Source organism: Microcebus murinus, chromosome 22 (assembly GCF_040939455.1).
Source record: "Microcebus murinus isolate Inina chromosome 22, M.murinus_Inina_mat1.0, whole genome shotgun sequence".
Taxonomy (NCBI): Eukaryota; Metazoa; Chordata; class Mammalia; order Primates; family Cheirogaleidae; genus Microcebus; species Microcebus murinus.
Genome location: NC_134125.1, coordinates 17,888,764 through 17,916,318, shown reverse-complemented (window position 1 = coordinate 17,916,318; position 27,555 = coordinate 17,888,764). Strand labels below are relative to the sequence as shown.

The 27,555-nt window shown below is 47.7% G+C and overlaps 2 protein-coding genes across 2 annotated transcripts; one reads left to right on the top strand and one right to left on the bottom strand.

Moving 5' to 3' along the window:
• Positions 1 to 3,022: 3,022 nt before the first annotated feature.
• TFIP11 (tuftelin interacting protein 11) lies at positions 3,023 to 20,214 on the top strand. Its single transcript, XM_012763790.3, has 13 exons — positions 3,023 to 3,119; positions 4,596 to 4,813; positions 6,690 to 6,843; positions 7,168 to 7,324; positions 9,378 to 9,505; positions 11,714 to 11,866; positions 13,721 to 14,248; positions 14,368 to 14,474; positions 15,169 to 15,337; positions 15,829 to 16,072; positions 16,577 to 16,719; positions 17,182 to 17,347; positions 18,822 to 20,214. The coding sequence occupies exons 2-13, from the start codon at positions 4,605 to 4,607 to the stop codon at positions 19,175 to 19,177; spliced, it is 2,514 nt and encodes an 837-aa protein (XP_012619244.1). The 5' UTR covers positions 3,023 to 3,119; positions 4,596 to 4,604; the 3' UTR covers positions 19,178 to 20,214.
• SRRD (SRR1 domain containing) lies at positions 18,574 to 27,553 on the bottom strand. The gene is made up of 7 exons (XM_012763791.3): positions 27,346 to 27,553; positions 25,059 to 25,099; positions 23,161 to 23,417; positions 22,971 to 23,069; positions 20,682 to 20,836; positions 20,136 to 20,181; positions 18,574 to 19,718 (listed from the first exon to the last, which is right to left on the bottom strand). Exons 1-7 carry the CDS (start codon positions 27,528 to 27,530, stop codon positions 19,524 to 19,526), a joined length of 978 nt encoding a protein of 325 aa, XP_012619245.2. The 5' UTR covers positions 27,531 to 27,553; the 3' UTR covers positions 18,574 to 19,523.
• Between the last annotated feature and the right edge of the window lie 2 nt (positions 27,554 to 27,555).

Genomic DNA, 27,555 nt, shown 5'->3' with positions numbered 1-27,555 from the left:
GACATTCGGATTTTACAAATGAGAACAGCAACGACTGTTTACTAAGCTCTTACTATGCCAGGAGATTTACATGCATGAATTAGCCCTTGTTAGTGTTGTTCTGAAAATAACTCTTTTAGAGCAACACTGCCATTATCCCCAATTTATAGATTGGAGATAAAACATTATTCTAATTTATAGATGGAAAAACTGAAGTGCAGAGAAGTAAGGCAACCTGCCCCACGTCTCACATCTGGAAAGCAGCAGAATGGATATTTGGATCCTTGAGTTTTTACTCCAGAGCCTCAATTTTTTAAAAAAAATTGCAAAAATGTTATAAGTACATAGAAAAACATTTCACCCTTAATCATTTGAGATTACATTGCCCACTTGATGTCCTATCACCCCCAAATACTTTAGTATTTCCAAAAGATGAGGACATCCTCTGATGTAACTAACAGACATCTATTAAAATCAGGAAATTAACATGGACACGTCACTACCATAGAATCCTAGGCCCCATTTAAATTTTTCCAGTTGTGCCACTAACTTCCTTCATAGCAAAAAGATCCAGTTCAGAATCACGCATTGCATTTAATTGTCATGTCTCTTTAGTCCTCTTCAGTCTGAAACAGTTCCGGGGTCTTTCTTTAACTTTCATGAACTTGGTACTCATTAAGATTATAGTTTTGTAGAACGTCCTTTTATTTGGGTTTGTCTGATGTGTCCCCATGATTCGTTTTGGATCTTTGGCAGGAATAACACAGGAGCGATGTTGCGACCTTCTCAGGGCATCTTATCAAGTGTCATGTGACTTCGATTTGTCCCATTCCTGACAATGCACATCGTGATCACTTGATAAGAGCCTGCATTCTTCACCACCCTGCAACAGCCCACAAAGGACCTTTCTCCAGAAGTCACAGAGTGAGGTCTATTTGTGAAACAGATCACTAGCGTCAGTCCCTCATGATGAAAGTAACTTGAGCTCCCTAAGGTCTGCTGTAAAGCTGTAAACATAGCTACAGAAAAGCCAAGCTTACTTGTATTTTTGGATTTCAGGCTATAAACAGATACACACACACACACACACACACACACACACATACATTTTCAGGCACAGACTCAAAACACTTTTTTTCTCCTTGTTTCCCTCACTCTGCTCCCTGATGGACCTTGTAGTCTATTAGACACTCTACCTTGGCCTTGCCCTATGTTAAAACCTCATTCTCTAGTTTCTTTCTTGAATACACACTATGTGCCAGGCACAGTGACTCTACATGTCGCTGGGAATATAGAGGCCATTAAGTCACAGTCTCCATTCCTAAGAAGCCCTCATTTAAGCAAGTGGGTTCATGTAAGTTCTTATTTAACAAGTTCTTATTTAACAACCATGTAACAACATACCCAGGTCTTTTTGTTTGTTTGTTTGAGACAGTCTCGCTTTGTTGCCCAGGCTAGAGTGAGTGCCATGGCATCAGCCTAGCTCACAGCAACCTCAAACTCCTGGGCTTAAGCAATCCTCCTGCCTCAGCCTCCCGAGTAGCTGGGACTACAGGCATGTGCCACCATGCCCAGCTAATTTTTTCTATATATATTAGTTGGCCGATTAATTTCTTTCTATTTATAGTGGAGACGGGGTCTTGCTTTTGCTCAGGCTGGTTTCAGACTCCTGACCTCGAGCGATCCGCCCGCCTCGGCTTCCCAGAGTGCTAGGATTACAGGCTACCCAGGTCTTTTGATTCCAAGTCCAGTGCTCGGTATATCCCAACTTTTGCCTCTTGGATCTTTTCATCACATGGAGGAGAGAGGAAACACAAGCAAAACTCAACAGCTAACACTCTCTAAGCACCTACTGTGTGCCATATACAGTGTTCATAGCCTAAAAGTTTTATCTTATTGAATCCTCAACCATTTTGCAGAAGAGAACACTTATGCTTAAGATGTCAAATGACATGCTTGAGGTCACCAGGTGGTAAATTGCAGAGTCAAGATTGGAACTCCAGAACCTGTGTGCACTTAATGTCTAGGAAGAGTCCCACGGCTGGCGAGGGCTTCTCTGGGAGGGCCCGTCACTGTTCTGTTCATTGTTCTCCCTGGGGTTGCAGGCACCGAGTGCATTTTACATAGGTCAGTGAATGAATGAATTTATTTACCCATCTGCTGCAAAAGAAGAGAATGGAAATATTTCCTGGAGAGAATACCTGGGGGTCTAGAGTCATCCAATTCATTCCCTCATTCTCTCTCAAACTCCTGCATAAGACATCTGTCCTGTGCTCACGACGGTGACTACACGGAGAGAGCCAAAGATACAGCAGACAGGGGCATGACCTTCATGGCTCCCATTCGAAGGCTGGGTCCCAGGACCCCTACTGTCTCACAGTATTTCCCATGACTATCCTATGAGCTATTCCTATATCCCCAATTTACAGATTTATAATCTCAGACTGGCAAAAGAGTACCCTTAGGCTAAGGTGGCTCAGCAACTTCCACATGACTGGGAGGCCAGCAGAGCGTGGAAATCACTCCCCAGCCATGCTGGGCCCTGCTAGTCCGCCTCTGCTGTCTTTTTTTCTTTTCTTTTCTTTTCTTTTTTTTAATTTTTTAGAGACAGAGTCTCACTCTGTTGCCTGGGCTAGAGTGAGTGCTGTGGCGTCAGCCTAGCTCACAGCAACCTCAAACTCCTGGGCTCAAGCGATCCTCCTGCCTCAGCCTCCCAAGTAGCTGGGACTACAGGCATGTGCCACCATGCCCGGCTAATTTTTTGTATGTATATTTTTAGTTGGTCAATTAATTTCTTTCTATTTTTAGTAGAGGCGGGGGTCTAGCTCAAGGCTGGTTTCAAACCCCTGACCTCAAGCAATCCGCCCACCTAGGCCTCCCAGAGTGCTAGGATTACAGGCGTGAGCCACCGCGCCCCGCCCGCCTCTCCTTTCTTGAATCTCGGCTCGGCTCGCTGCTCCAGAGCCTAACCCGGTCTCGCGTTCCGTCGCTGCCATAGCAACCAACGCGACATTTGCTGCCGCGTGACGTCATTTCCGGAGCGCCGCCCCTCGCACTTCCGGGTTCCGGCCGCTGGAGGCGGGGGGCTCTTTTCACGCAGAGTGTGAAGTTGTTTTTGGTGATCTGGCCTGGTCGGAGAGGTGAGCAGGGCCGGGGGGAGGGAGGGGACGAGGGGGTGAGCGGCAGTGGGAGTAGGGGCGAGGGCTCGGGGTCTCGGCCAAGCTGGTGTGGGATTTACTCTGCAGGCCGCTCTGCCGAGGCACGGAGAGGGGCGGCCTTGCTCCGGGTCACGGGGGAGGCAGTGCCCGGGACACGAGCCTCCTTGACGTGCTTAGACGGCAGGGTGGAGTCCTGGCTTCGAGACTCTCTGGTTTCGAGGCCTGCCTGCTGTGGAACCCAGGACGAGTCTCTTAACTTCTCTGAGCCTCCTTTTTTTCTCTTTCTTTTTTCTTTTCTTTTCCTTTCTCTTTTCGAGACAGAGTCGCTCTGTCGCTCTGGCTAGAGTGCCGTGCCGTCAGCCTAGCTCACAACAACCTCAAACACCTGGGCTCAAGCGATCGTCCTGCCTCAGCCTCCCGAGTAGCTGGGACTACAGTCATGCGCCACCATGCCCAGCTAATTTACACACACACACATATTTTTTAGTTGTCCAGCTAATTTCTTTCTCTTTTTTTTGAGACAAAGTCTCACTTTTTTGCCCAGACTAGAGTGAGTGCGGTGGCGTCAGCCTAGCTCACAGCAACCTCAAACTCCTGGGCTTAAGCAATCCTCCTGCCCCAGCCTCCCAAGTAGCTGGGACTATAGGCATGCGCCACCATGCCCGGCTCATTTTTTCTATGTATTAGTTGTCTAATTAATTTATTTCTATTTATTATTTTCTATTTATTATTTCTAGTAGAGATGGGGTCTCGCCCTCGCTCAGGCTGGTTTCGAACTCCTGACCTCGAGCAATCCACCCGCCTCGGCCTCCCAGAGTGCTAGGATTACAGGCGTGAGCTACCACGCCCGTCCCAGCTAATTTCTTTCTTTCTTTCTTTCTTTTTTTTTTAGTAGAGACGTGTCTCGCTCTTGCTCAGGCTGATGTCAAACTCCTGAGCTCAAACAATCTGCCTGCCTCGGGCTCCCTGAGTGCAAGGATTACAGGTGTGAGCCACCACACCTGGCCTGTCCACCGGATTTCTGAGGCAATAATATGTAGAATAACATACTTAGTTATTTTTGTATGGTTTGCGTGTGTGCGATTATATCTAGTATTTTACGACATTGACTAAGACAAGGAAATACATATATTTTTTTTTATCTTTTTTTTTTTTTATTTCATATGACCTTCATAAGTGGATTATTATTTTTTTTTTTATCTTTTTTTTTTTATTTGGAAATACATATTTTTTAAAGAATCGTACAAACTGTAGTCTTTTCTTCACCTGTTTTAGTACTGATTGTTTTCTAAAATATGTTTTTAATATCTGCTTTATTGAATAGTAACATCGATTTTAATAGACTTTGAATTTGGAGGAAGTTCTGAAGGCAGCAAAGAATAGAGACTCACAGAGAATCTTCCTGCTGCTGCCCTCAGTACTGATCACAGACCCTGCCCTTTTTGTGCTTTCCTTTAGTGACTGGCCATGTCGTTGTCCCACTTGTACCGAGACGGGGAAGGCTGCATTGATGATGATGACGACGAGCGGGAAAACTTTGAGATCACTGACTGGGATCTGCAGAATGAGTTCAACCCCAACCGGCAGCGCCACTGGCAGACCAAGGAAGAAGCCACCTATGGGGTGTGGGCAGAGCGAGACTCGGATGATGAGAGGCCCAGCTTTGGAGGCAAACGGTAATGTCTGGCATAGGGCCGCTTCCCAGTGATTTAGGGAAAAGAGAGAGAGAGTGTGTGTGATGGAGAGGGAGTGGGGGAGATACCCTGACAATTGTACTTCTCTCTTGGCTTTATTGAGTCCCTTTAGCTATGACATCAGCTAGGGAGATCCTGTTTTCTCTTTAGGCTAGAGTGCTGCTCTTTCACTGATTTCATTATGAGTCAGTGTTTATCGAGTTATTACTGTGTTAGGCCTTGTGCTATAGATCCAGTCCTTCCCTTCCTGGAGTCCAGACCCTAGTGGATAGAGACAGGCATTCATCAATGACTAAACCAAACTTTGTAACTGTGACTTAGGACATGAGGGAGAGCACATTTTAGGGTGTTTCACCTCTTCTGGGAGGCCAGGGAAGGTTTCTCTGAAGAAGTGACGCTTAAACTGATATGAATGTAGAAGGTAACGAGGGTGGTAGGAGGGGCAAGAGTATGCAGAGGCCTTCTACTGCGTGGAGCCGCGGTAGAAGGCAGCTCTGTGAGGAGGCCAGGGCAGTGGTCCCTGCAGAGGTGGTGGTGGCCTGGGCTGGTGGCAGGAGATGGGGATTCAGGCTGAAAGTCTCTTTTTAGTGTGAGTTGTGTGTGCGCCAGCTGCAACTCATTTGACCAGGGCATGGCAGCTTTGGGTTTTTCTGTCAGTACTCACACCTGTGGCCTCTAGGTTCTAGCCCATTGAGATTGTGTTTTTTCCAAAGGAGGAGGGGAAAGAGCATAGGAATCAGTTCAACCTCTTCTCATCCACAAGCAAGTCTAAAAGCAGCTGACAAGTAGATCAGGGATCAAGAATTGCATAAACATAAGAACCTAATAACATACAAACATCTTGATTACATTAAAAAAAAAAAAAAAAAAAGAACCTAATAACAGCTCACATCTGTTGGCAGCTTACATGTTCTGGGAATTTCACAAGCCTGGTCTTATGTTCCCTATAAGAAAGGTACCATTATTATCATCCCCATTTTACAGATTAGGAAACTGAGGCCAGTGGTCATGCATATTGACAGAAGCTGAACTAGAATTGGAATCAGGACCTATCTGACTCTAGAGTTTGGGCTCTTAATTGCTAAGTTATATTGCATCTTTTAGGAAAAAATTCTCTGAACTCTATTGCTGCCCTGGGGATGTTTAATTACTAGGTTGGTCATTTTATAAAGGATCACTTTATTTGCAATATTCCCAGGGTTTTCATTGGAATTTTTTTTCTCTATATTCCTTTAACCACACGTTACAGATATATCAGCTTTATTTTATAAAAAAGGGAACTGAGGTTAATGACTTAGTGTAAGTTCCGTTCTGAGGCAGTTAGGGTTTCAATCAACATAGTCCATTTTGTAGTTAATTTCTCAGGAATTAGTTTAGTTTTCATATTTAAATAAACTTAATGGATACGAGCTTTTTCTAACTTTCATTAATATAATTGTTATATACTTTACATTAATATAATCTAATGGATTTCATTTATGATTTTTATCTGTCAGAATTTCTGCTCCTGTGATTTTTATACTTTGTTTCCAAAACAAATGCCTTCTAAGATAAATTAATTCTTCCTTAAATATTGGATTCTCACATCATATTTTGAATTTATAATCAACTTTGCAATGATGTAACTCTCCAACGAGAGATTTGAATTGAACATATCAAGTAAAAATGTTAAGCGTGATTACCAGAAGCCAAATCTGGGGCCCTTTTGATATTTCGACATAAAAATAAATGAGTTACTCCTTTAAAATGGACTCATGAGGTGTACTCTGAGGAGTTCTCTAGTGGGCAAAGTCTCTACGAAGGGGTGGCTGCAGAGGAGCTCTTTCCAAACCCTGTGGGTCTGTGTGTCTGCCTGCAGGGCCCGCGACTACTCTGCCCCGGTCAACTTCATCAGCGCCGGGCTCAAGAAGGGGGCGGCAGAGGAGGCAGAGCTGGAAGATTCTGATGACGAAGAGAAACCTGTTAAGCAGGAGGACTTTCCTAAGGATCTTGGACCAAAGAAGTTAAAAACGGTAGTCTTTATTGCAGGATTGCGACCTCGGTAACATCCTTCACAGGTCATTGTGGCCCTTGCGTTTCCTAGCCAGGGAGAAGCTCAGCTGGAACGCAGTTGTGCGGGTTTCTCCTTGTGGTGTCGGGTTTCTCCTTGTGGTGTCGGGTTTCTGCGAGGCGTGAAGTGTGTACGGCAGTCTCTTTTCTTTCCTGATGCATCACAGATTACAGTTTTGGTTCATGTGTAGTGCTTCTCTGTAAACGGGAGGGCATGTTCCCATTGGCCACGCTTTCTTAGGTCTTTCTTTTTCCATGAACTAGACCTTCATTTTTCTTCTTTGCAGGGTGGGAATTTTAAGCCCAGCCAGAAAGGGTTTGCAGGAGGAACCAAATCTTTCATGGACTTTGGCAGCTGGGAAAGACACACAAAAGGAATTGGACAGAAGCTTCTTCAGAAGATGGGCTACGTCCCGGGACGGGGGCTCGGGAAGAACGCGCAAGGTATTTCACCCTCGGCCTCCTTGTCTTGCACGGGGTAGGCAGGGCAGAGGGAAGGACAGGTTTTCTCTGCTTCTTCCCTTTTGCAAGCAGTTTAACTCTGCAGCGTGGTTTGCCAGCACGAGACATCTGTGCTCCTAAGCTACTCTGCTTTATCTAAACTGAAGTTAAATGAAATACTTGTTTCAGAGGGAGGAAAAGGGTTAGGGTCTAAAGCAGGCTGAAGACAGGCTGCTTTGTTGGCCTGACCAGTGTTTCTAAAAAAATGAATTAGTTGCCAATATTTAAAAATCAGACATTTTCACCTAAAATTCTAGCAGTCTCTACTTTAGCTGCATCAGAGCTGCTCCTGGGACAGTGCACACAGCCTTCTTTGGAAGCAGTCTCCGCCACTCCCTGTTGTTTTCCATCTCAACCCATTTTACTCATTTACATTAACATTTCTGGGCTCTGAAGGCATTTGAGTTTGCAGTCCCTGCTTAGAAGGATTTCGGTTTTGCAGACTGGTCATTTGTTCTTCAGAGATATAAAGAAAAACATTACATGTAATTCCCCACCCCCTTCCCTTCCTGTGTGTAGTTTTTTAAATAGCTAGAGCCATGTGGCTGGAAAATTGGCTGAGCAAATCTTGCACTGGTTATCTCCATCTTCGCTCAGTAGCCGCATCTCCTCTTGTCCTCCCACGGCCAGCCCCATTGAGGCACAGCTCCTGTGACACGTTCTACCCTCCTTGATACCCCAGAGCCACTGAAACCAAGCAGCAGCTTCTTCTTGCAGGAGCTTTTCCTCTTCTTGAGCTACTGTGTATGAGTGATCTCCAACTGGATATAATCAAGAGTATTCTCTATAATTCGAATTCCAGTCTCTAAGTAATTATTAAAGTGAAATCCACGTTATGTGTTGAAAACATTAGCTGTATAAAAAATACATGAACTTGAGTGAAGGTAGACATGGTGACCTGGAATGAGAACAAGGGGATAGTTTTTATGTGAGATTTCAACTGTACTAAATGGAAGGGGGGTGGGAATCTGTATTGAACTATTGTCCTATTTATAAACTCCTTTAAGAGAAAAACACAACAGTTATTTCTAGGGCTTAAACTTTCATTTTTTGTAGAGACAGGGTTTTACTGTGTTACCCAGGCTGGTTGGAACTCCTGGGCTTTTTTTTTTTTTGAGATAGAGTCTCGCTTTGTTGCCCAGGCTAGAGTGAGTGCGTGGCGTCAGCCTAGCTCACAGCAACCTCAAACTCCTGGGCTCAAGTGATCCTTCTGCCTCAGCCTCCCGAGTAGCTGGGACTACAGGCATGTGTCACCATGCCCGGCTAATTGTTTTTTTTCTATATATATTAGTTCGCCAATTAATTTCTTTCTATTTATAGTAGAGATTGGGTCTCGCTCTTGCTCAGGCTGGTTTTGAACTCCTGACCTCGAGTAATCCGCCCACCTCTGCCTTCCAGAGTGCTAGGATTACAGGCATGAGCCACTGCGCCCGGTCGAACTCCTGGGCTTAAGTAATCCTCCTGCCTCAGCCTCCCAAAGTACTTGGATTGTAGGCATGAGCCAATGTGCCCAGCCTTAAACTTGTTATAAAAACAGTTAAACATAGGAGATACGAACTACTAAGTAAAATAGATGAGGAGTCTCATGTTCAATTGCAGTTTCACTTCAATCAGAATTAATATAGTAACCGGATTACTGTATTTTCCTTGACAGAGGCTTTCAAATGAGCAAATTATAGAATAAAGTATGCTAGAGTTCTCAGTTAGAAATGAATTGTTCTGTTTTCTTTCCATCTACTAAAACAATGAATCCAAGTGGAAATGGAAATCTGTATTTAGGACATAAATAACCTAAAGCCAGCAGACTGTTCTGTTGTAGCATAGAAGTTTCAGATCACAGGACATGAACAGCGTTCCAAGGGCTGAGAGGCACCTTCCTGAGTACTGTGTTATTTTGTGTAAGGAGCAAGGAAGTGTGATTTCACTGAGTAACTTATTCACATACACGAATTGCGGTGATCTGAAGTCCCTTTTGTCCTTGGCTGAAATTTGTCAGGTATCATTAACCCAATCGAAGCCAAACAGAGAAAAGGAAAAGGAGCAGTCGGGGCCTACGGTTCGGAGCGTACCACTCAGTCCCTGCAAGACTTCCCTGTGGTTGACTCGGAAGAAGAGGCCGAAGAGGTACCCAGTGGGTGGCTGGTGTCCTGTGCCTTTTCACATAGCTGTCTGTTCATTCCTTCGTTCATTCGTTCATTCATTCTGTTCCCAGGGGTTTAGTGCACACCTACATACCTGCTACTGTGCGGCAGGCTAGGTGTGCTATGGTGAGAGGGCTTGGAGCCTGCTGGACAGAGACAGGGACAGTAAACAAGCGACTCCAGTGTGGCTAGAAGTGACAGTAGGTGCCAGGAGGTGCCTAGATAGAAAATAAGGTTGGAGGAAGAGGGTGTTGGCCTACTTTTAATAAATACGGTGGCCAGGGAAACCTTTCAGGGAAGGATCACCGTGAGACTTGGCAGAAGAGAAGGTACAAACTGTAGGGTGAACTGAGAAGCCAGAGTACGCTGAGCAGCTTGGGCTGGATGGTTAAGAGACCAGAAAGGAAGCCGTTGTGGCAGGAGTGTAGCACACAGAGCTGAGGCGAGGAAGTGCATTCAGAGAAGAGGCTGGCCATGACCATCTTCAGGGCCTCGTCCTCATCCCGCGTGCAGCAGGGCGCCACCTGCTGGCTGCTCTGTGTCTCTACACCAGTGCTAGAAGGGGCCAGCCTCTTGATTGACACATTGCTCCTTTTTCCTTTGCATTTATGAGGGAAAAGCAGGATGCTGCATAGAAACATGGTACTCTTCTTGTCACTGACCTCCTTTTAACGAGGAAGGAAACATTTGAAAATGTGGGATTGATCACTCTGAGTCAGGGGTTCTCAGAATAGGAGCCAGATGGCAGGTGCCAGGCATGGAACAGGAGTAAGACGAGCCAGGTGTGGGACAGCTGGGACCGAGGCACACGGGTGAGGACGAGGACATTAGAGGGGAAGTCTCTGTTCAGCGCTGGGCGATTGTCACCTGTGAGAATGGGCTCCGTGTTGCCTGATCTTCTGATTTGCCCAAAGTAGCCAGAAGTCTAGATACTCCTTAAAAAACATTACAAGTTTTAGCCAGTGTGGGAAAAACAAAACCACCACCACAAACCCACTTCTGGGGGCAGGACTCTGTGTCTCCCCTCAGACTGACAGTCGCCCCCCTTACTTTAGATACCACCCCCCCCCCCAGAAAGGTTTTGCAGACCCTTACTGCAAAAGATAGCTTTGCCTCGAGACTTAGGGCCTGTTTGTTTCTCTTCATTTGTAATTAGAACCAAGGTTTTCTGCACTTAAAAAAATCTTTTTTTGTTTAAGTTTTTTATTTTTTTTTAATTTTTATTTATTTATTTTTTGAGACAGAGTCTCACTTTGTTGCCCAGGCTAGAGTGAGTGCCATGGCATCAGCTTAGCTCACAGCAACCTCAAACTCCTGGGCTCACGCGATCCTGCTGCCTCAGCCTCCCAAGTAGCTGGGACTACAGGCATGTGCCACCATGCCCGGCTAGTTTTTTTTTTCTATATATGTTAGTTGGCCAATTAATTTCTATTTATAGTAGAGACGGGGTCTCGCTCTTGCACAGGCTGGTTTTGAACTCCTGACCTCGAGCAATCCACCTGCCTTGGCCTCCCAGAGTGCTAGGATTATAGGCGTGAGCCACCGCGCCCGGCCAAAAAAATCTTTATATTGTATTTCTAAGTTGTTTTCTTTTTTTCTTTTGAGACAGAGTCTCTCTCACCTGGGCTAGAGTGCCGTGGTGTCGGCCTAGCTCACAGCAATCTCAAACTCCTGGGCTCAAGTGATCCTCCTGCCTCAGCCTCCGGGTAGCTGGGACTACAGGCACGTGCCATGTGCCTGGCTAATTTTTTCTATTTTTAGTTGTTTTTGGCAATTTCTTTCTATTTATAGTAGAGATGGTGTCTCACTCTTGCTCAGGCTGGTCTCCAAGTCCTGAGCTCAAGTGATCCTCTTGCCTCGGCCTCCCAGAGTGCCAGTGTATTTCTAAGTTTTATGTGAGATAAATTTCAAGCTAGTGTGGCACCTGCCCATAGTTGATGCTCAGAAAATGTTTCCTTTGTCTTTATTTTTATTTCTCCTTCTAGTTGGTGCACCTGCCTTCTGAACCTTATTTGTAAGAGGGTATGTGTGAAGGTGTATCCTTAGATGCACGGTGTCATGTAGCTGCAGTCCTTCACTCAGAACTCATACATAAGTCTCAGACACAGGCTGGTGAACATTCATGGTCTTGGGCCCACCCGCTGTAAGAAGAGGTTCTTCCTTGTAACTTCCTTGTGTCCCTCTGATTTAGGAGTTTCAGAAGGAGCTGAGCCAGTGGAGGAAAGACCCAAGCGGAAGCAAGAAGAAGCCCAAATATTCCTATAAGACAGTGGAAGAGTTGAAGGCCAAGGGCAGGATCAGTAAGAAGCTCACCGCTCCACAGAAGGAGCTTTCGCAGGTCAAGGTATGAGGGCCCTCGGACACCTGGCTCAGGGCATGTTGGAAAACACACACACAAAATCCCCCACCTCACGGTTAGTCCCTGAACCTTTTCTAAGGTTCTTTGAGTCTTCTTTCTAGGCTTTATTTGTCTTGGTATCCTGCTTTTCTCACGTGGTGGAAGCATGTTCCTGTTCATTACACTGCATACTTAGTAATACTTGTTGAGTTCCTACTTGTGCCAGCCCTCTTCTGGGCACTACAGTGGTAAGCCAAATGCTCCTATGTTTTTGGAGCTTACAGTGAATTCAGTAACATTCCTGTTATTAAAACTTTGTCTTTGTTTCAGATAGTTTTTAAGGATAGATTCCTAGAAGTACAGTCACCAGATTAAAGAATATGAAAGTACCTAGGGGATTTAAATACTGGGGAGGTCACACCAACTCTGCCTGACCGGGAGGGCGGAGAGAGTCCCCAGGGCACCTTTGCCGGCATTAAGTATTTTCTTTTTTTGAAGATGGAATTTTTAGCCACTGTTACGTGCATGTAGAGTATTAGGTTTTCCATTACTTTGCCAAGTAGCCAAAGGTCAGTGGTGGCAGTTGCCTTTTGTAGACTGATGTAGGATATGTAGCGTGTTATGGAACTCAAAAAGCCTTACATGGGGTTCTCAAATGTCAGTGTATCATACATCATGTTATCTGGGGGCCTGATAAGGGAGTCTGGGTCTCACCCAGAGATTCCGAGACAGTAAATGTAGACTGGACCCCAGGACTCCGTTGTTTTCCCCCAGTGATTCTAACACACGTGGTTCATGGATCACACTCTTATTTACAAAGTGATGACAGAGAATTCTGTTTCAGAACAGTCTGTATTCAGATTTCCTCAGTTTTCCTAAAAAATTGGAAGTAGCTCATTTGCTAGGTTGCTTTTTTCCAACAACTTGTTTGTACGTTTTCTGTTTTTAAATGAAAAAGCAACTTTTTATTATTGCAGTGGCAATGTACAGTGCATTTTAGAAACAGGAAATTCAGAGAGGCAAAAGTATAAAAATATTATTTTCTATCCTCTAAAAGACTATCAAATTTTAACACTTTGCTGTACATCCTAAATATTTTTCTATGCTTATATGCATATATATATATTTTTTACCAACATGTGATATTTTGGTTGTGTGTGTTTTTTTATTACCTGCTTTGATCAGTACAGCTTCTACCTTTCCATTAAAATAAATTTTCATCTCCACTAATATTCAGGCCCTATTGAAATTTCATCAGTTTTCCTAAAAGTCTTCTCCATCTGGCTTGTTCAAAGGGATCCAATCTAGAAGTACTTCTGCATCTGATTGTTTTGTCCCTAGAATCCCCTCTGATCTAGTACAGCATGGATCCCGCTTTGGGAAACACTGCTGTTTTGCAGGTCTGTTGAATAATGTGGTTTTTTTTTTCCTTTGAGAGTCTCACTGTGTTGCCCGGGCTAGAGTGCTGTGACGTCAGCCGAGCTCACAGCAACTTCAAACTCCTGGACTCAAGGGATCCTTCTGCCTCAGCCTCCCAAGTAGCTGGGCCTACAGGCATGCACAACCATGCCCAGCTAATTTTTTCTATATATTTTTAGTAGTTTAGCTAATTTCTTTCTATTTTTTTAGTAGAGACGGGGTCTCACTCTTGCTTAGGCTGGTCTTGAACTCCTCAGTTCAAACGATTCACCTGCCTCGGCCTCCCAGAGTGCTAAGATTACAGGCGTGAGCCTCCGCGCCCGGCCGAATAATGTGGTTTTGACACACTTCCACTAGCGCTGTGCCTTGCCCGGGCTTGGCTGTATGTTTAACAGGGCAGCGATGGTAAGTGTTAACTTCCCTTCTGCCGGCTTCTCCAAGGTCATAGACATGACGGGCCGGGAGCAGAAGGTCTACTACAGCTACAGCCAGATCAGCCACAAGCACAACATCCCTGACGACGGGCTGCCGCCGCAGTCCCAGCAGCCGCCTCAGCCCGGCAAAGAGGCCAAGGCCCCAGGCTTCGCGCTGCCCGAGCTGGAGCACAACTTGCAGCTGCTCATCGACCTCACGGAGCAGGAGATCATCCAGAGCGACCGGCAGCTGCAGTACGAGCGGGACATGGTGGTCAACCTCTCCCACGAGCTGGAGAAGATGTCCGAGGTCCTGGAGCACGAGGAGCGCGTCATCTCCAACCTCAGCCGGGTGCTGGAGCTGGTGGAGGAGTGCGAGCGGCGCATGCAGCCCGCCTGCGGCGACCCGCTCACGCTGGATGAGTGCGCGCACGTCTTCGAGACCCTGCAGGACAAGTACTACGAGGAGTACAGGATGTCAGACCGCGTGGACCTCGCTGTGGCCATCGTCTACCCGCTCATGAAGGAGTACTTCCAGGAGTGGGATCCGCTCAAAGTGAGTGGGTGGGAAGCTCGGCCTGCCCAGCTCTCCGCCGGGCCGCGCTGACCCGGGGCGACTGAGGAGGGCGAGGCGGGCGCTGGCCACCGCCCTCACCGCGCTGCCTCCCTCCGCAGGACTGCAGCTACGGCACCGAGATCATCTCCAAGTGGAAGAGCCTCCTGGAGAACGACCAGCTCTTGTCCCACGGTGGGCAGGACCTCTCGGCAGACGCCTTTCACAGGTACCCGGGATGGGTCCTGCGTTCCCGCTGCTGTCTCCCGGCGACGGGGAAGGCGGCAGCGTGGGTCTTCGTTAATCTCCTGCTCCATGTGGGCACTGCTCCTGAAAGTCAGAGTCATTCGCTCCTGAATCCATCTGACACGTGTCAAGTGTCTGCTGAGTGTGCGTGTGTGCTAGGTGCGGGGCGTGCCCCAGGGGTAGGGCAGACAGCCTGTACAGTCTGCAGCACAGTGGGAAGGGCCGGTGGCAGATAAGCAAGTGAACAAAGAAAGACAGGGGCACGCGGGACGCACTGAGACAGAATAACAAGGGTGGGCACCTGCTTGGGGCTGGGGCTTGGGCAGAGTTCTGTCCGAGGAGGCGATGTTCAAGCTGTGACCCACAGGTGGGAAGCGTCAGCTGTGGTAGCAGGCTCTAGGTGGGAAGCACGTGACACTCGGAAAGGGGCCCTTGTGATCCTGCAGCATCCTTGGGAGGTGAGCACCATGGAGGAGACCAGGGAGAGGTCAGGGGACAGCTGTGGGGCAAGGAGCAGGCAGGCTCAGGTCTGGCCGGCAGGGCGACTGGCCTGAAGGTCTCCTGTGATCGGATACCCATGCTGTTGCATTTCTCTTACTCTGGAGAGACAGGCGGTGGTGGTGTACTTTGAAACCAAGCAGTGCATTTACCATCCTATCCTCTGCCTTTTCCCGTAGGTTGATATGGGAAGTCTGGATGCCTTTTGTTCGAAATATTGTCAACCAGTGGCAGCCAAGAAACTGTGACCCAATGGTGGACTTTTTGGATAGTTGGGTGCACATTATTCCCGTGTGGATCTTAGATAACATACTGGACCAACTCATCTTCCCCAAGCTGCAGAAGGAGGTAGGCTGAGGGTCCTGGGAACAGCTGCCATCGGAGCCGTGAGGACTTGCTGAGCATTCTCTTCATTATCTCAGTGCTGTTAAAACGCTGCAGCTAACTTTGTCAACACAGTTGTTGGTCTACAATGTTAACTTCAGCCTTAGCACTTTTCCCCCCAGATTGCCCTCGAGGGAATTCATTTTCTTGATTGCGTAAGATTAGAATGGTATTATTTCTGAGATGTAGTACAGTAGAAGGGGCACATCTGTTTGGGTCAGTGTCTCTGGGGAAGACGGAGTGTAAGAGGCCTGCACGGCACCCCGCTGCCCCTTAGTGCCTGACACTTCCCTCCAGAAGGTGGAGACTGCGCCCTGCTCGGAACGTGCAGAGTCGCGGGCACGGCCAGGAAGCACGAGCCCGCCTCCTGCGAGCGCAGTGCGTGCCTCTAACCCTGCAGGGTTGCTGTGTGACTGCGCCCCGCGCGAACCCTCCTCTCCCCGCCCGCCGTGCAGGTGGAGAACTGGAACCCGCTGACGGACACCGTGCCTATCCACTCGTGGGTCCACCCCTGGCTGCCGCTCATGCAGGCGCGGCTGGAGCCGCTCTACTCGCCCATCCGCAGCAAGCTGTCCAGCGCCCTGCAGAAGTGGCACCCCAGCGACTCCTCCGCCAAGCTCATCCTGCAGCCCTGGAAAGATGTCTTCACCCCTGGCTCCTGGGAAGCCTTCATGGTCAAGAACATCGTGCCCAAGCTGGGTAAGGAAACGGGGCGGTGGCTCCGAGTGCAGCAGCTTCGGTGCCCTGGTTTCTGTGGCTGCGGTCATGGCCTAACACAGGGCCACTGGGCTCGGGGGAACGCCCAGTGCGCGTATGGCTGCGTACACAGGTGCCTTTTGTGCAGACGCTGAACATAAATATAACTTGGTCCTTTCTGCTGTTTATTTGCCATTGTGACTAACACGTCCGCAGCGGCAGTTGCACTCAGTGTGCCTGAATGGTTTTCCTGATGGGTACAGTTTTGGCTTCTGGTGACAGCACAGCCATTGGGGGTCTGAAATTTTTGTGGTATTCTAAATTATTAGGGGCTTAATTCTCGGCTAGAGAAAAAAAATTATTTTTAAGACTAGTATATCAAGAGCTTAAAAAATTCATCTTTAAAAGCAGATCAGAGACCGACATTGTCTGGTGACACTTTGCTCTTTGTGCTCTGCGGCTCTGCTGGTGTAAAGCTGAGCCTCAGAGACTGGGCTTCTCTCCCAGGGATGTGTCTTGGTGAGCTCGTCATCAACCCCCACCAGCAGCACATGGATGCCTTCTACTGGGTGATCGACTGGGAAGGGATGATCTCTGTGTCCAGCCTGGTGGGACTTCTTGAAAAGCACTTCTTCCCCAAGTGGCTTCAGGTACGCTTTGTTTTTGCGGGGAGAAGCTGGGGGGATTCTCTTTTCTGCCAAGGGCTGACCACAAGGGCAATTACATAATGCAAAATCAATTACATGGTAGGGCAGGAATGAATTAAGTAATCATAATAGCGGCCACCACTTACTGAAAATTTGTCACATACCTGATGCTGTTCTAAGCACTTTATCTCAGCTCCTCACAGAGACCCTAGTGGGTAGGGACCGTGGTATCCCTGCTGTATAGACATGGAGGCCGAGGCTCAGAGAGGTTGCAGGCCAGGGCACTTAGCCACCAAGCTGACTCCAGAGCCCATGCTCCTAAGTGCCAGACTGTGTAGCCCCTGTGAGTCTCTTTAAAGTGGTTATCAGCTTATAGGACCAGAATTGAGCAAAACAGATGGTCCCCTTGGAACTTTTGCTCCTATATGTTGCCACCGTGGATGCAAGTGTTTTCCTTTTTGGCAGGTGCTATGTTCCTGGCTCAGTAACAGCCCAAATTATGAGGAGATCACTAAGTGGTACCTGGGTTGGAAATCCATGTTCTCAGACCAAGTGCTGGCCCATCCATCCATCAAGGACAAATTTAATGAAGCACTTGACATCATGAACAGGGCGGTGTCCTCCAATGTCGGTGAGTGAAAAGTCCCATTTTTGATGCCCTGGCCCTGATTTCCAGGTTTTTGCACATGTGAATGACACAGAATCAGCTTTCAGGTACCCACAGGCTGCCTACACCATAGGTCTCTCTGCACGTACAGCACTGACTGTCACCCTCCTGATTCGCTTACGTGGCCAGCTGCCCTGCCAGGGCACGCTGTGACCGGTGGGGCACAGGCCCTTGCACAGAGCTCTGTGAAGCTGGATTCAGACGACGTTGGTCTAACCCCAGGGCCCGCCTTCCTAACCGCGGTGCTCTGTGGCCTTCTAAGGTTCACTTGTGCCTCTGCTCAGCCAGACTTGGGTACTTACTCCTCACGTACACATCTCAGCGTGGAGTCAGCTGGACAGCCTGACACTAAGTAATTGCTTAACCTCTTTCAGCCCCATTTTACCTGTAAAATAGTGGTGATACATACTTCATAGGTTACAGGGGGGATTAGGTGAGTTAATGTCTGTGTACAGTACTCGGTAGTGGGTATTTTGTTGTGTCAGAAGAAGGCAGCTCACTGTTCATTTAATATCCATTCCCAAGTTCAGGTAAGTCATTCTGCCCAGATCGTGAGTAAGGGAAACATATTCATGGTTCTGTATTTGGGAGCCTATTTCAACCAGTGCTGTTACCCTGCACGGACATCACCGAGTCTAACCACGTTTTACACATAAGCTCAGTGAGGCCACGAGCTTGCTCAGGGTCACACAGCTAAAGACTGGCAGTGGGACTGGAATTCTCCATTTCCTGAGTCTTTAATTCTTTCTAGTTAGCCCATTACATGAAAAACAGATAATTCACATATAATTATAGACTATGTTTAATGAGGCAAACATGCTTCTCTACTTATGCAGGTCCTTCAAGGGCCATGTCCACTCTCATATGTTCTAGAAACTCTTCCTCAGCCACCCGTCCTAATGTTCACGGATATTCCCTGTGTGCGCCCCTCAATTAGCATTTACGGTCCTGTATTATCCTTTAGACATGTATGTTTTGGCTCCCCAAATACATTTTAAATTCTTCCAGGGTAGGGGCCTGTATGGGTAAGTTAAAATATGACCAGTGGGGGCCATGTGTTTGTCAAGGTCCTGAAAGCTGCCTCTTGGGCAGTGTGGAATGGAAACTACAGAGCAAGGTGGGAACAGAATAGCGAGTGGCTAATGACTGTCTAGTTTTCTAGCTCTGAAAGGATGAATCTCTTGCAGACATTTCATTTTATGTTGAATATTTAATAGTCACTCTGGTTACCAGATATTAACCATAAGTCTTTAGATCAGTTGTTCACGTGCTACTGGCCATTTATCCAGACTTCCCCAGAGTGGTGTCTGTGAGGCGGAGCTGCCCTTCAGTGAGTCCTGGGGCACTCTGGCATGCCCAGCCCTGGGCTGGGTCACAGTGTCAACTTCCACACCTCTGGGGACACCGCTCCTCACTGCCCTGCCCCCCTGTGTCCCAGGTGCCTACATGCAGCCAGGCGCGCGGGAGAACATCGCCTATCTCACGCACACGGAGCGGAGGAAGGACTTCCAGTACGAGGCCATGCAGGAGCGACGGGAGGCAGAGAACATGGCCCAGAGGGGCATCGGTGTGGCCGCCAGCTCCGTGCCCATGAACTTCAAGGACCTCATCGAGACCAAGGCCGAGGAGCACAACATCGTCTTCATGCCCGTCATCGGGAAGCGGCACGAGGGGAAGCAGCTGTACACGTTCGGCCGCATCGTGATCTACATCGACCGGGGAGTGGTGTTCGTGCAGGGCGAGAAGACCTGGGTGCCCACCTCCCTGCAGAGCCTCATCGACATGGCCAAGTAGCCGGCAGGTCGGAGCAGGCAGAGACTTGCCCCTCAGAGGGGCGAGTCAGGAATAAACTATTTTAAATCATGTTTGAAAGGTAACTGCTCTGTTCAGGAGAGGCGCCACGTGAAGCCAGGTCACCAGGGCAGGCTGCAAAACACGATGCTACTTTAGAGGCACATAAATCCTTACACCAAGTCCTTGCAGGGCGTGTCATCCTTGAGTCAGGACAGCCAAGTTGATACATTTCCTGTTCTGATCTCTGAAATTTGGCCCTCAGCAAGGAGTTCTGCAGTCCCTCTGTGGCAATTTCCCTTTAGTCTCTGGTGGCAGCCAACACCGAATATATTACAGCAAGTCCCCTTCAGCAGCTGTCCTTGTTCCTGATGATTTCAAGGTTCTCACAGTCCTGGTAATCTGGTTCTTCCCGAGATGCCCAAATATCCGGGGAGAACTGTTCTAGCTTTTGTGTGGGGAACCAGTGGATGGAAGTGTCATTAAATACATCCATGAACTGTGAAGTCTGAGGAAACTCAAGCTCCTCCATTCCCTTTAAAATCTGAGCAGAAAAATTCACATGTAAGAGCTTGACAGCTACAGTAAGCCCCCACCCTTCTTGGTTAAATTTCCACTTTGTCACCCCCGCTATCCTTTTTAAAAACTAAGGATATTTTGATTTAAATGCTTTTGTGCAATGAACTGGAAGCCCCAGGGACAGTGGGTATGATGGACTATGAAGCTGAGGATAAAGGAAATTAGGAGAAAACTAAGAAGTGCACCAAAATGTCACAGCTTTCTGGAACACAGCCACACAGAGAGGCCCATGGACAGCAAGGTATGAATGTCACTGTCTTCAATTAGCCCCTGTGAGATTCCCGCTATGAGTTTTTGGTGAAGATAGAATTCTTCACAGTGGAGGAGAAATAGTATGATTTCACAAGTTCTTCTATCCCAGCCCCTTTATTTAAGTACATACCTTTGCAACATAGGGATAATTTTTCTGCAGAATTCTTGCCAACAATCTAGAAATAAAAAGGAACCGTGATTAGGAGGTATGAGAATGGTTTTATTCAACTTAAGACACGTAGAAAGGCAAGATTATTTAAGGAGTGTAAGAATTCAGGAAAAAAGCGTAGGATATGGAACAGGTTAACTGGTAGAAAATGTGAACACCCCAATAATGATGCCCATTTCACCAAGAGCGAGAGATGACAGATCAGACACTTAAGCACTGCGAAACACAAGGAGGGTGCGGGCAGAGAGATCACATGGTTTCCCGTTTTTCAAAAACATGTCAGTCTATCGTAAGGAAAGGAGGAATCACTGGCAAAAAGACTCCTTAACTTGCTTCATAGCTTGACTCGGGGTTCTGACATCTCCCGTCTTTAGCCCTTCCTCCAGCTCCCCGTGGAACGGCGTTTCCCAGGACAGAGCCCTCGTGGACACCATTCCTGCCTGTGGCTCTATCTGAGGTCAGGCCTCACCCCAGGGCCTGCTGGGACCCCTGTGTTCTCAGGCTTACCTTTCCTCCAGTCCTCTGAAACTGTTCCCGATGATGACCATCTGGGAAAGGGCATCCACTGACCAGTTGCTCCACAAAAGGTTGTTGTACAAGGCCGTCCCGCAGTGCAGCATGTAAAAGATGGTGGGCTCCCCACAGGTGCTCCGCTTCCCTTCCTGGGGACATAGTACCACAGATGTCAGCATCCCACATTCTACTCCTCACAGCAAGGTGAGGACAGAGATTACTAATGAGCTGAGAGGCAAGTGTCGAATGGAAAAAAAAAATTTGATTATGGAATAGTTACACTAGCATGTATGAAATCTATGCAATTATACAGGACTTTTAAAAAAGTCAGGAAATATGCTGTCCAGAAAGGACTCTTGTTTACTTAACAAATGTGTATCCCATGAACACACAAAGCTCTGGATGGAAGAAGGGGCTTTTTGGGTCCATGACAGTAAAGACAGGAGGAACGGCAATGGTTACTGTCCCTGTCCCTCACGTATTATGTGTTCAGTGACCCTCCACACTTCTCGTGTCACCGTCTGCAGACCCCCACATAACTGAGTCCTCTTCAGATGTCCCCTGGGGGGACACAATCACCCCCTCTTTAGAACCACGGCTCCATCGCCAAACTCCCTGCAAGGAACATAAGGCCCTTTGCTGCCTGGCCCTGCCTCCCTCTGTGGCCTCTGCACTCTCTACCGTTCTTACAGCTTCCCTGTGTGAGGAACGAACTGGCAGTGCTTTCCTTACCAGCTGGCCCTGCACAGCTGCTGCAGTCCCGGTTCTGTCTGGCTAGCAAGCTCCTCGTAGACCTTCACTTCCCAGCTAGGTCCCAGGAAACCTTCCTCCATCCCAGGGGTCCTCAAACTACGGCCTGAGGGCCACATGCGGCCCACCGAGGACATTTATCTGGCCCGCCGGGTGTTTTTGCTGCCACTGCCTGTCCTGCTTAGCAGCCGACTCATCCCGAACCCACAGTGCGCACGTGTGGAATGTGTGCCGCACCCTCCAGCGGTCTGAGGGACAGTGAACTGGCCCTGTTTAAACAGTTTGAGGACCGCTGCTCCATCCCTTTGACATCTCCTCCCCTGTCGCAGCTCCTACTAAAAGGGTCTGCCTCACTGTTTCGCTCATTACTTCCCTGTCCACAGGCCACATGCTCTGGTGGGACCATGGGCTCCTTCATCGCAGGGCCTGCCTCCCATTTATCTTGGCCTCCCCAAAGCTCCCTGCCTAGCACAGAGCAGGCACCCAGAAAAATCATCTGAACTGAACGACAGTGTCTTAGGACCTTGCTAATATCGGGGAATGACTTCTCTCAACTATGCTGATTTTCATATTACATAAGTAATCAGGACACAGGACAAATGATTATTCTATAATCCCCCAAACAATGCACAACTAAATTCAGGGGTATTTGCTCATACTGGCTTCAGCCCTGCTTAAGAAATGAATTTCTTTTTCCAGAGGTCTCAGAAATGTCAAATCCTAGCAAATGGGGGGCCGACAGGGGGTGTAGGGACAGGCAGAATATTCACCCACAACTCACAGCAGCTGCTGTGGGCATAGCTGGGCTACCACAACAAGGGGGGATTCTCTACTTCCTTTCATTGCCTCCTGGGGACAGGGTAAATTCCAACCAGAAAGATCTCATGTTAGGGACCCAGACTGCACCATCTTTATTTTAAGACACAGGTTCTTGCTATGTACCTGGGCTGGAGCACAGTGATCCAATCATAGCTCAAGCAATCCCGGCTCAGCCTCCAAGCCGCTAGGACTATAGGTGTGTACCACCAAGCGTGGCTAATTTCTTTTTCTTTTCTCCTTTCTTTCTTTCTTCCTACTTTTTTTTTTTTTTTTCAGAGACAGGATCTTAGGATCTTGCTATGTTGCCCAGGCTGGTCTTGAACTCCTGGCCTCAAGTGATCCTTCCACCTCAGCCTGCCAGAGTGCTGGGATTACAGGTGTGAGCAACTGTGCCTGGCCTACTTTATTTTTCAGTAGCAACAGCAAATACCAACTTAGCATAATTACTGGACAAAAGAATTCTCACAAGATTTTTATAAGCCTAACATGTTCTGGTCCATGCTATTTGTGTAACTTAAGTTTTTCTGATGGGCACAACACAAACCAAAACATGGGCAATGGATCGACTGGTCACGTGTTACAGGTACTGGGAAAGCAAGCAGAGGAGAGGAATGACCACCACTGCATAGACAACTGGTGGCCATGGGCAGGGCCCAGGGTCAGTGGGGTCAGGATTTGTACAGCCCGCCCCACCCCCCTTTAAGAACCACTTACTTCATTCTCACTGAGAACGACCACACCCAGGGTGTTAAGAACAGCAATTTCAAGTTGGCTAAACAGAGGGTCATACACCCAGCAGTGACTTCTGGGGATCTAGAATGGAAGAATGAGTTATTTATTTCAACCCAAACATCTGTGCACGAGACCAGGGGAGGGAGAAATAAAGATGAAACTAAAAATCTACCTGGCACTTTTCCAAGAAGAGAAGCAAAAATGCGAGCTGGGTTCTAGCTATGACGCAGGTGGCAAAGTTCCCAATGCCATAGCACACACACTTCAAGTGGCGTGGTCTGGTGACCAGGGTCTCTCCTGGGATGGAGCCAGCGGCCGCGTCTGACGCACCTGGCGAGCCCAGGTGCAGGTTTCCAAGGGCATCGGAAAGAGTCCTGACAGGGCACTTCAGTTGTTCCAGATGTTTTGTAAGACTTCTGTTGACGGTATCTGAAAGAGTAGACCCCCAAATGCAGTCAGAGGGTGTGCTCGGACCCCATGAACCAAATCACCCACAGAAGAAGTCCACAGACCCAGCGAGCAGGGCAGTAAAGCCTTCAACTTTTCGAAGAGAAAAGCCACTGGCCTCACTCCCAAACATGCCTGGGACACGCAGCAATGTCCACAGGCTGCCCCAGGCCCTGGACTCCCAGGGCCCCAAACATGATGTTTCAAACAAAAAACAGGCTTCATTCATGGGCGCAGTGTGCATCTAAAACTCTAATGTGAACTAGTTCTAATTTAACAGGAGGCTCCTAATAAACAGAGACTATGCTCTGAAATGCCTATGTTTTTTATTATAACAAAGAATAGAGGAGCATAACTCTCAAAATCATATTATAAATGGTTAGGAGTATGAATATTTAATGTGTAAAAAGTTCAAAGAAAAAAGGGTAGGCTGGACAATTGAAGAACCTAATGAAAAATACGTTGTTTAAATCTCTTATCTCTCCTTTTATTACTCTGGTATTGAATTTAGTCGAACCAATCTGTAGGCAAAACAGAAACCCATACAGTCCAATGATTAGATACCAATTTTTCACGTATCAAACCAGGAAAGATATCTTTAAATAAGCCCCCTGGCTAGGAAAGATTGCATGAAAAACTAGCTCTTTAAGCCCTTGTCGGCCAGGCGCGGTGGCTCACGCCTGTAATCCCAGCACTCTGGGAGGCCGAGGCAGGAGGATTGCTCAAGGTCAGGAGTTCGAAACCAGCCTGACCAAGAGTGAGACCCTGTCTCTACTAAAAATAGAAAGAAATTAATTGACCAACTACAAATATTAGCTGGGCATGGTGGTGCATGCCTGTAGTCCCAGCTACTTGGGAGGCTGAGGCAGGAGGATCGCTTGAGCCCAGGAGTTTGAGGTTGCTGTGAGCTAGGCTGACACTCTAGTCTGGGCAACAGAGTGAGACTCTGACTCAAAAAAAAAAAAAGTCCTTGCTGGTAAAATAATTGGTAAAAGCTTTTTGGAGAACAACTTGTCAGTGGATAGCAAGGTGGTCACCATCTTTGACTTAACAATTCCATTCCTGGACTATATACATCCTGAGAAGGTCATCCTAACTTTGGTAAAAGCTTCATGCAAAAAGTTGCTCACTGAAAAGTTATGTATAAAAATAACTAAAAAAGGAAAAATGTAAATGTCCCTGAATAAAAATAACTACGGTAATGTTCACTTCATACATAAATATTATTTTGCCACACTATGTTTATGAAGAGATTATAATTATATGGGGAAAAAGGTCTACATTGTAATACCAAGGAAAAGCAGGATAAATACAAATTTCAGCAATAATGATAGCTAACATTTATTGCCTTCTATGCAGCAGGAAATGACTGTCTGTTCTAAGCACTTAACTAAACAGCTTCATTTAATTCTCAAAACTACAGGACATGTACATTATCAATCCTTTTTCACGGACAAAGAAAGGTCAGAGGTAGTTCAATGCCGAGAGACACAGAGCGGCAAGGGGAGGAGTCAGAATTAGAACCCAGCGTGTACACCACTCTGAAGCAAAATGTCCTCAAAGGAGGACTACTTCCCTTCTGTGCCCACGTTCAGGCCCCCTCCCACTCACCGTGGTACCCACCTAGTGCTGAACTCCAGAAATCAGAGACAAGCAGGTCCCCCCTGTCGAGAAAAAAAATGGCATGATTATCCATCTCAGGGCTGCCCCGACAGCGACTCTCCCGACCATGACCTGGATGCAGAGGACGAGGGGCTCTGTGACACACAGCCTGCCCTTACCAACAGGAGGGGGGCACACATTGATCATGGCCAGAACACAAACTGCTGGGGCTCAGAGAGGGCAGACAAGAGGGCCCTGGAGGCGGCCCCCAATTCCCGCAGATGGGTCAGGTCTATTCTGTACCCCTGCTCCACATCAGAGCCTGGCATAGAGCTGCAGCTCAATAAATAGTTGTTAAATACTTGGATTTAGCCTTTCTGAACTTTAGTTTCGTCATCTCTAAAATGGGGCTAAGAACCATACCTATCACAGAGGATTATAGAACACATTAAACTGGTTAACATTTCTTAGCATGGTACCTGGCACATAGTAGGTACTGAATGGCTTCTGTTATAAATAAGTCTAAGAGGAAAGTAAAAGAAGAGATAAGGCCGGGCGCAGCGGCTCTCACCTGTAATCCTAACACTCTGGGAGGCTGGGGTGGGTGGATCGCTCAAGGTCAGGAGTTTGAAACCAGCCTGAGCAAGAGCGAGACCTGTCTCTACTATAAATAGAAAGAAATTAATTGGCCAACTAAAAACATACAGAAAAAATTAGCTGGGCATGGTGGCGCATGCCTGTAGTCCCAGCTGCTTGGGAGGCTAAGGCAGGAGGATCGCTTGAGCCCGGGAGTTTGAGGTTGCTGTGAGCTAGGCTGATGCCACGGCACTCACTCTAGCCTGGGCAACAGAGTGAGGCTCTGTCTCAAACAAAAAAAAAGAAGAGATAAAACCAACTGTCTGGCCTTTCTTTATTCAAAGCAACTGGTTTACATAAACCTAGATCAAAACAAAGCAAAGAGTGAATTAAAATGCAACTGCATTTAAACTGACAAGTCATAAGCCAGAGAGAGTGTTTAGAGGGCTCAGAGAAAAGTAGAGAGAATTGAGAAATATCTGCCCAGAGGCTGTCGCATGTTCCTCACAGAGGGTAAAGGAAGGTGACAATGTACACAGGAGTTCTTTGTCAACTGGGGGGTGGGTGTGCAGATCAGCGTGTGAAGTGCTCAATCCCTCCCTGCTCAGGGTGCTGGGAGAAGCAGGCAGCCCCTGGGGATACTGAATAAGCTGAGGGAACAGTAACGATGTCAAGGGATACAGAAAGTGCCTTAAGAGTTCTCTAAACCTCACTCACGCTCACTCTGACTGGCACCTTCTGAGAGCTTAGAAAGAATTGCTATTTTTTTTTTCAGGCTCAGCCAGCTGGTCAGCAACGCCTTTCCATTCAAAGGTAACCTCTGAGTCACCACTGCCTCTTGACCTTAATACTAGGGGAGAGGAGCACGCAAAATTAGTCCAATTTCTTTTCCTCGTGATGCCCTCCAGATGCTGGTCTGCAGTGCTAACTAAGGCTATTTATTCAGCTTTAACAGGACTGCAAGTACATAAAGGTAATAATACTAAGTAGCAACAGCAGGGAACATGTATTGAGTGCCTCCTGTGTGTTAGGCACCATGCACTTTCTAAGGTACAGGGCAAGGAACAGGGGCATCTGGGTAGGAGGGTCCTAAATTATGGAGAGCGGGAGGCACAGGTTTTGGAGTCCTAAGTACCTGGGTTTGAAATCTGGTTCCATACCTTATCTATGTCTCTTTGCGACTCTGGGAGCTACCAGGATCCTAGCGCGGCTGCGATGTCCAACAGCAATAGAGTGCAGAATGCGTAAGCTAGTGCCAAGCATATGGCAACTGACCGATAAACTAATGAAGATAGTAACATTAACGTGTTTGTGTTGTTTCCCTCCTGTTAACGTCATCAGCAATAGCCAGCATTTGCATAACATTAACAGCGAACACTGGCACAGCTACCACGTGCCAGGAAATGGTTTCCGTTCACTACTTCACTGAATCCTCAAAACAAGCCTAAGTACTGTTTTCTTTCCCATCTCACAGATGACAAAACTGAGGCACGGATATCACAAATTGCCCAAGGCCACACAGCTGTAACTGCAACAAAAGGAAAGACAGGCTTTATTGAGCACTTAATATAATCCAGACCTGTAATGAGCTTGTTACCTCCGTTAAATCCTCACGATAACCCCTTAGATTGGAGGGTTTGCAGTATATCCCCATTTCACAGATGGGGAGACTGAGGCTCAGAGAGTTGCCCATGGGCGCGAGGATTCGAACCAGCAGCGACCCCTCACTCACTCGGCCTCCCGGATGCGGCGAAGCACGACTCCGCTGTCCGCCTCGAGCTCGGTCTCCGGGTCTCGGGCTGCCGCCTCCCCTCGCCGCGGCCGCCGCGCAGCCGAGCGCCTCCTCCGCGGAGCCGCAGCCTGCCACGGCTCCAGGGCCGTCGCCGCGGCGGCCGCCGCCATGGCCCCTGACGTCATCGGCGCGCGGCGCGCCCGACCCCGA

Excerpts from the sequence above, each read along its gene's own strand:
- TFIP11 (XM_012763790.3), top strand. The coding sequence starts at position 4,605 with ATGTCGTTGTCCCACTTGTACCGAGACGGGGAAGGCTGCATTGATGAT. Across the intron at positions 9,506-11,713 it reads CGGAAGAAGAGGCCGAAGAG|GAGTTTCAGAAGGAGCTGAG; the intron begins GTACCCAGTGGG and ends CCTCTGATTTAG. Across the intron at positions 15,338-15,828 it reads TCCCCAAGCTGCAGAAGGAG|GTGGAGAACTGGAACCCGCT; the intron begins GTAGGCTGAGGG and ends CCCGCCGTGCAG.
- SRRD (XM_012763791.3), bottom strand. The coding sequence starts at position 27,530 with ATGACGTCAGGGGCCATGGCGGCGGCCGCCGCGGCGACGGCCCTGGAG. Across the intron at positions 20,837-22,970 it reads TCGTTCTCAGTGAGAATGAA|GAAGGGAAGCGGAGCACCTG; the intron begins GTAAGTGGTTCT and ends CTATGTCCCCAG. Across the intron at positions 19,719-20,135 it reads ATTATCCCTATGTTGCAAAG|ATTTTAAAGGGAATGGAGGA; the intron begins GTATGTACTTAA and ends TTTTCTGCTCAG.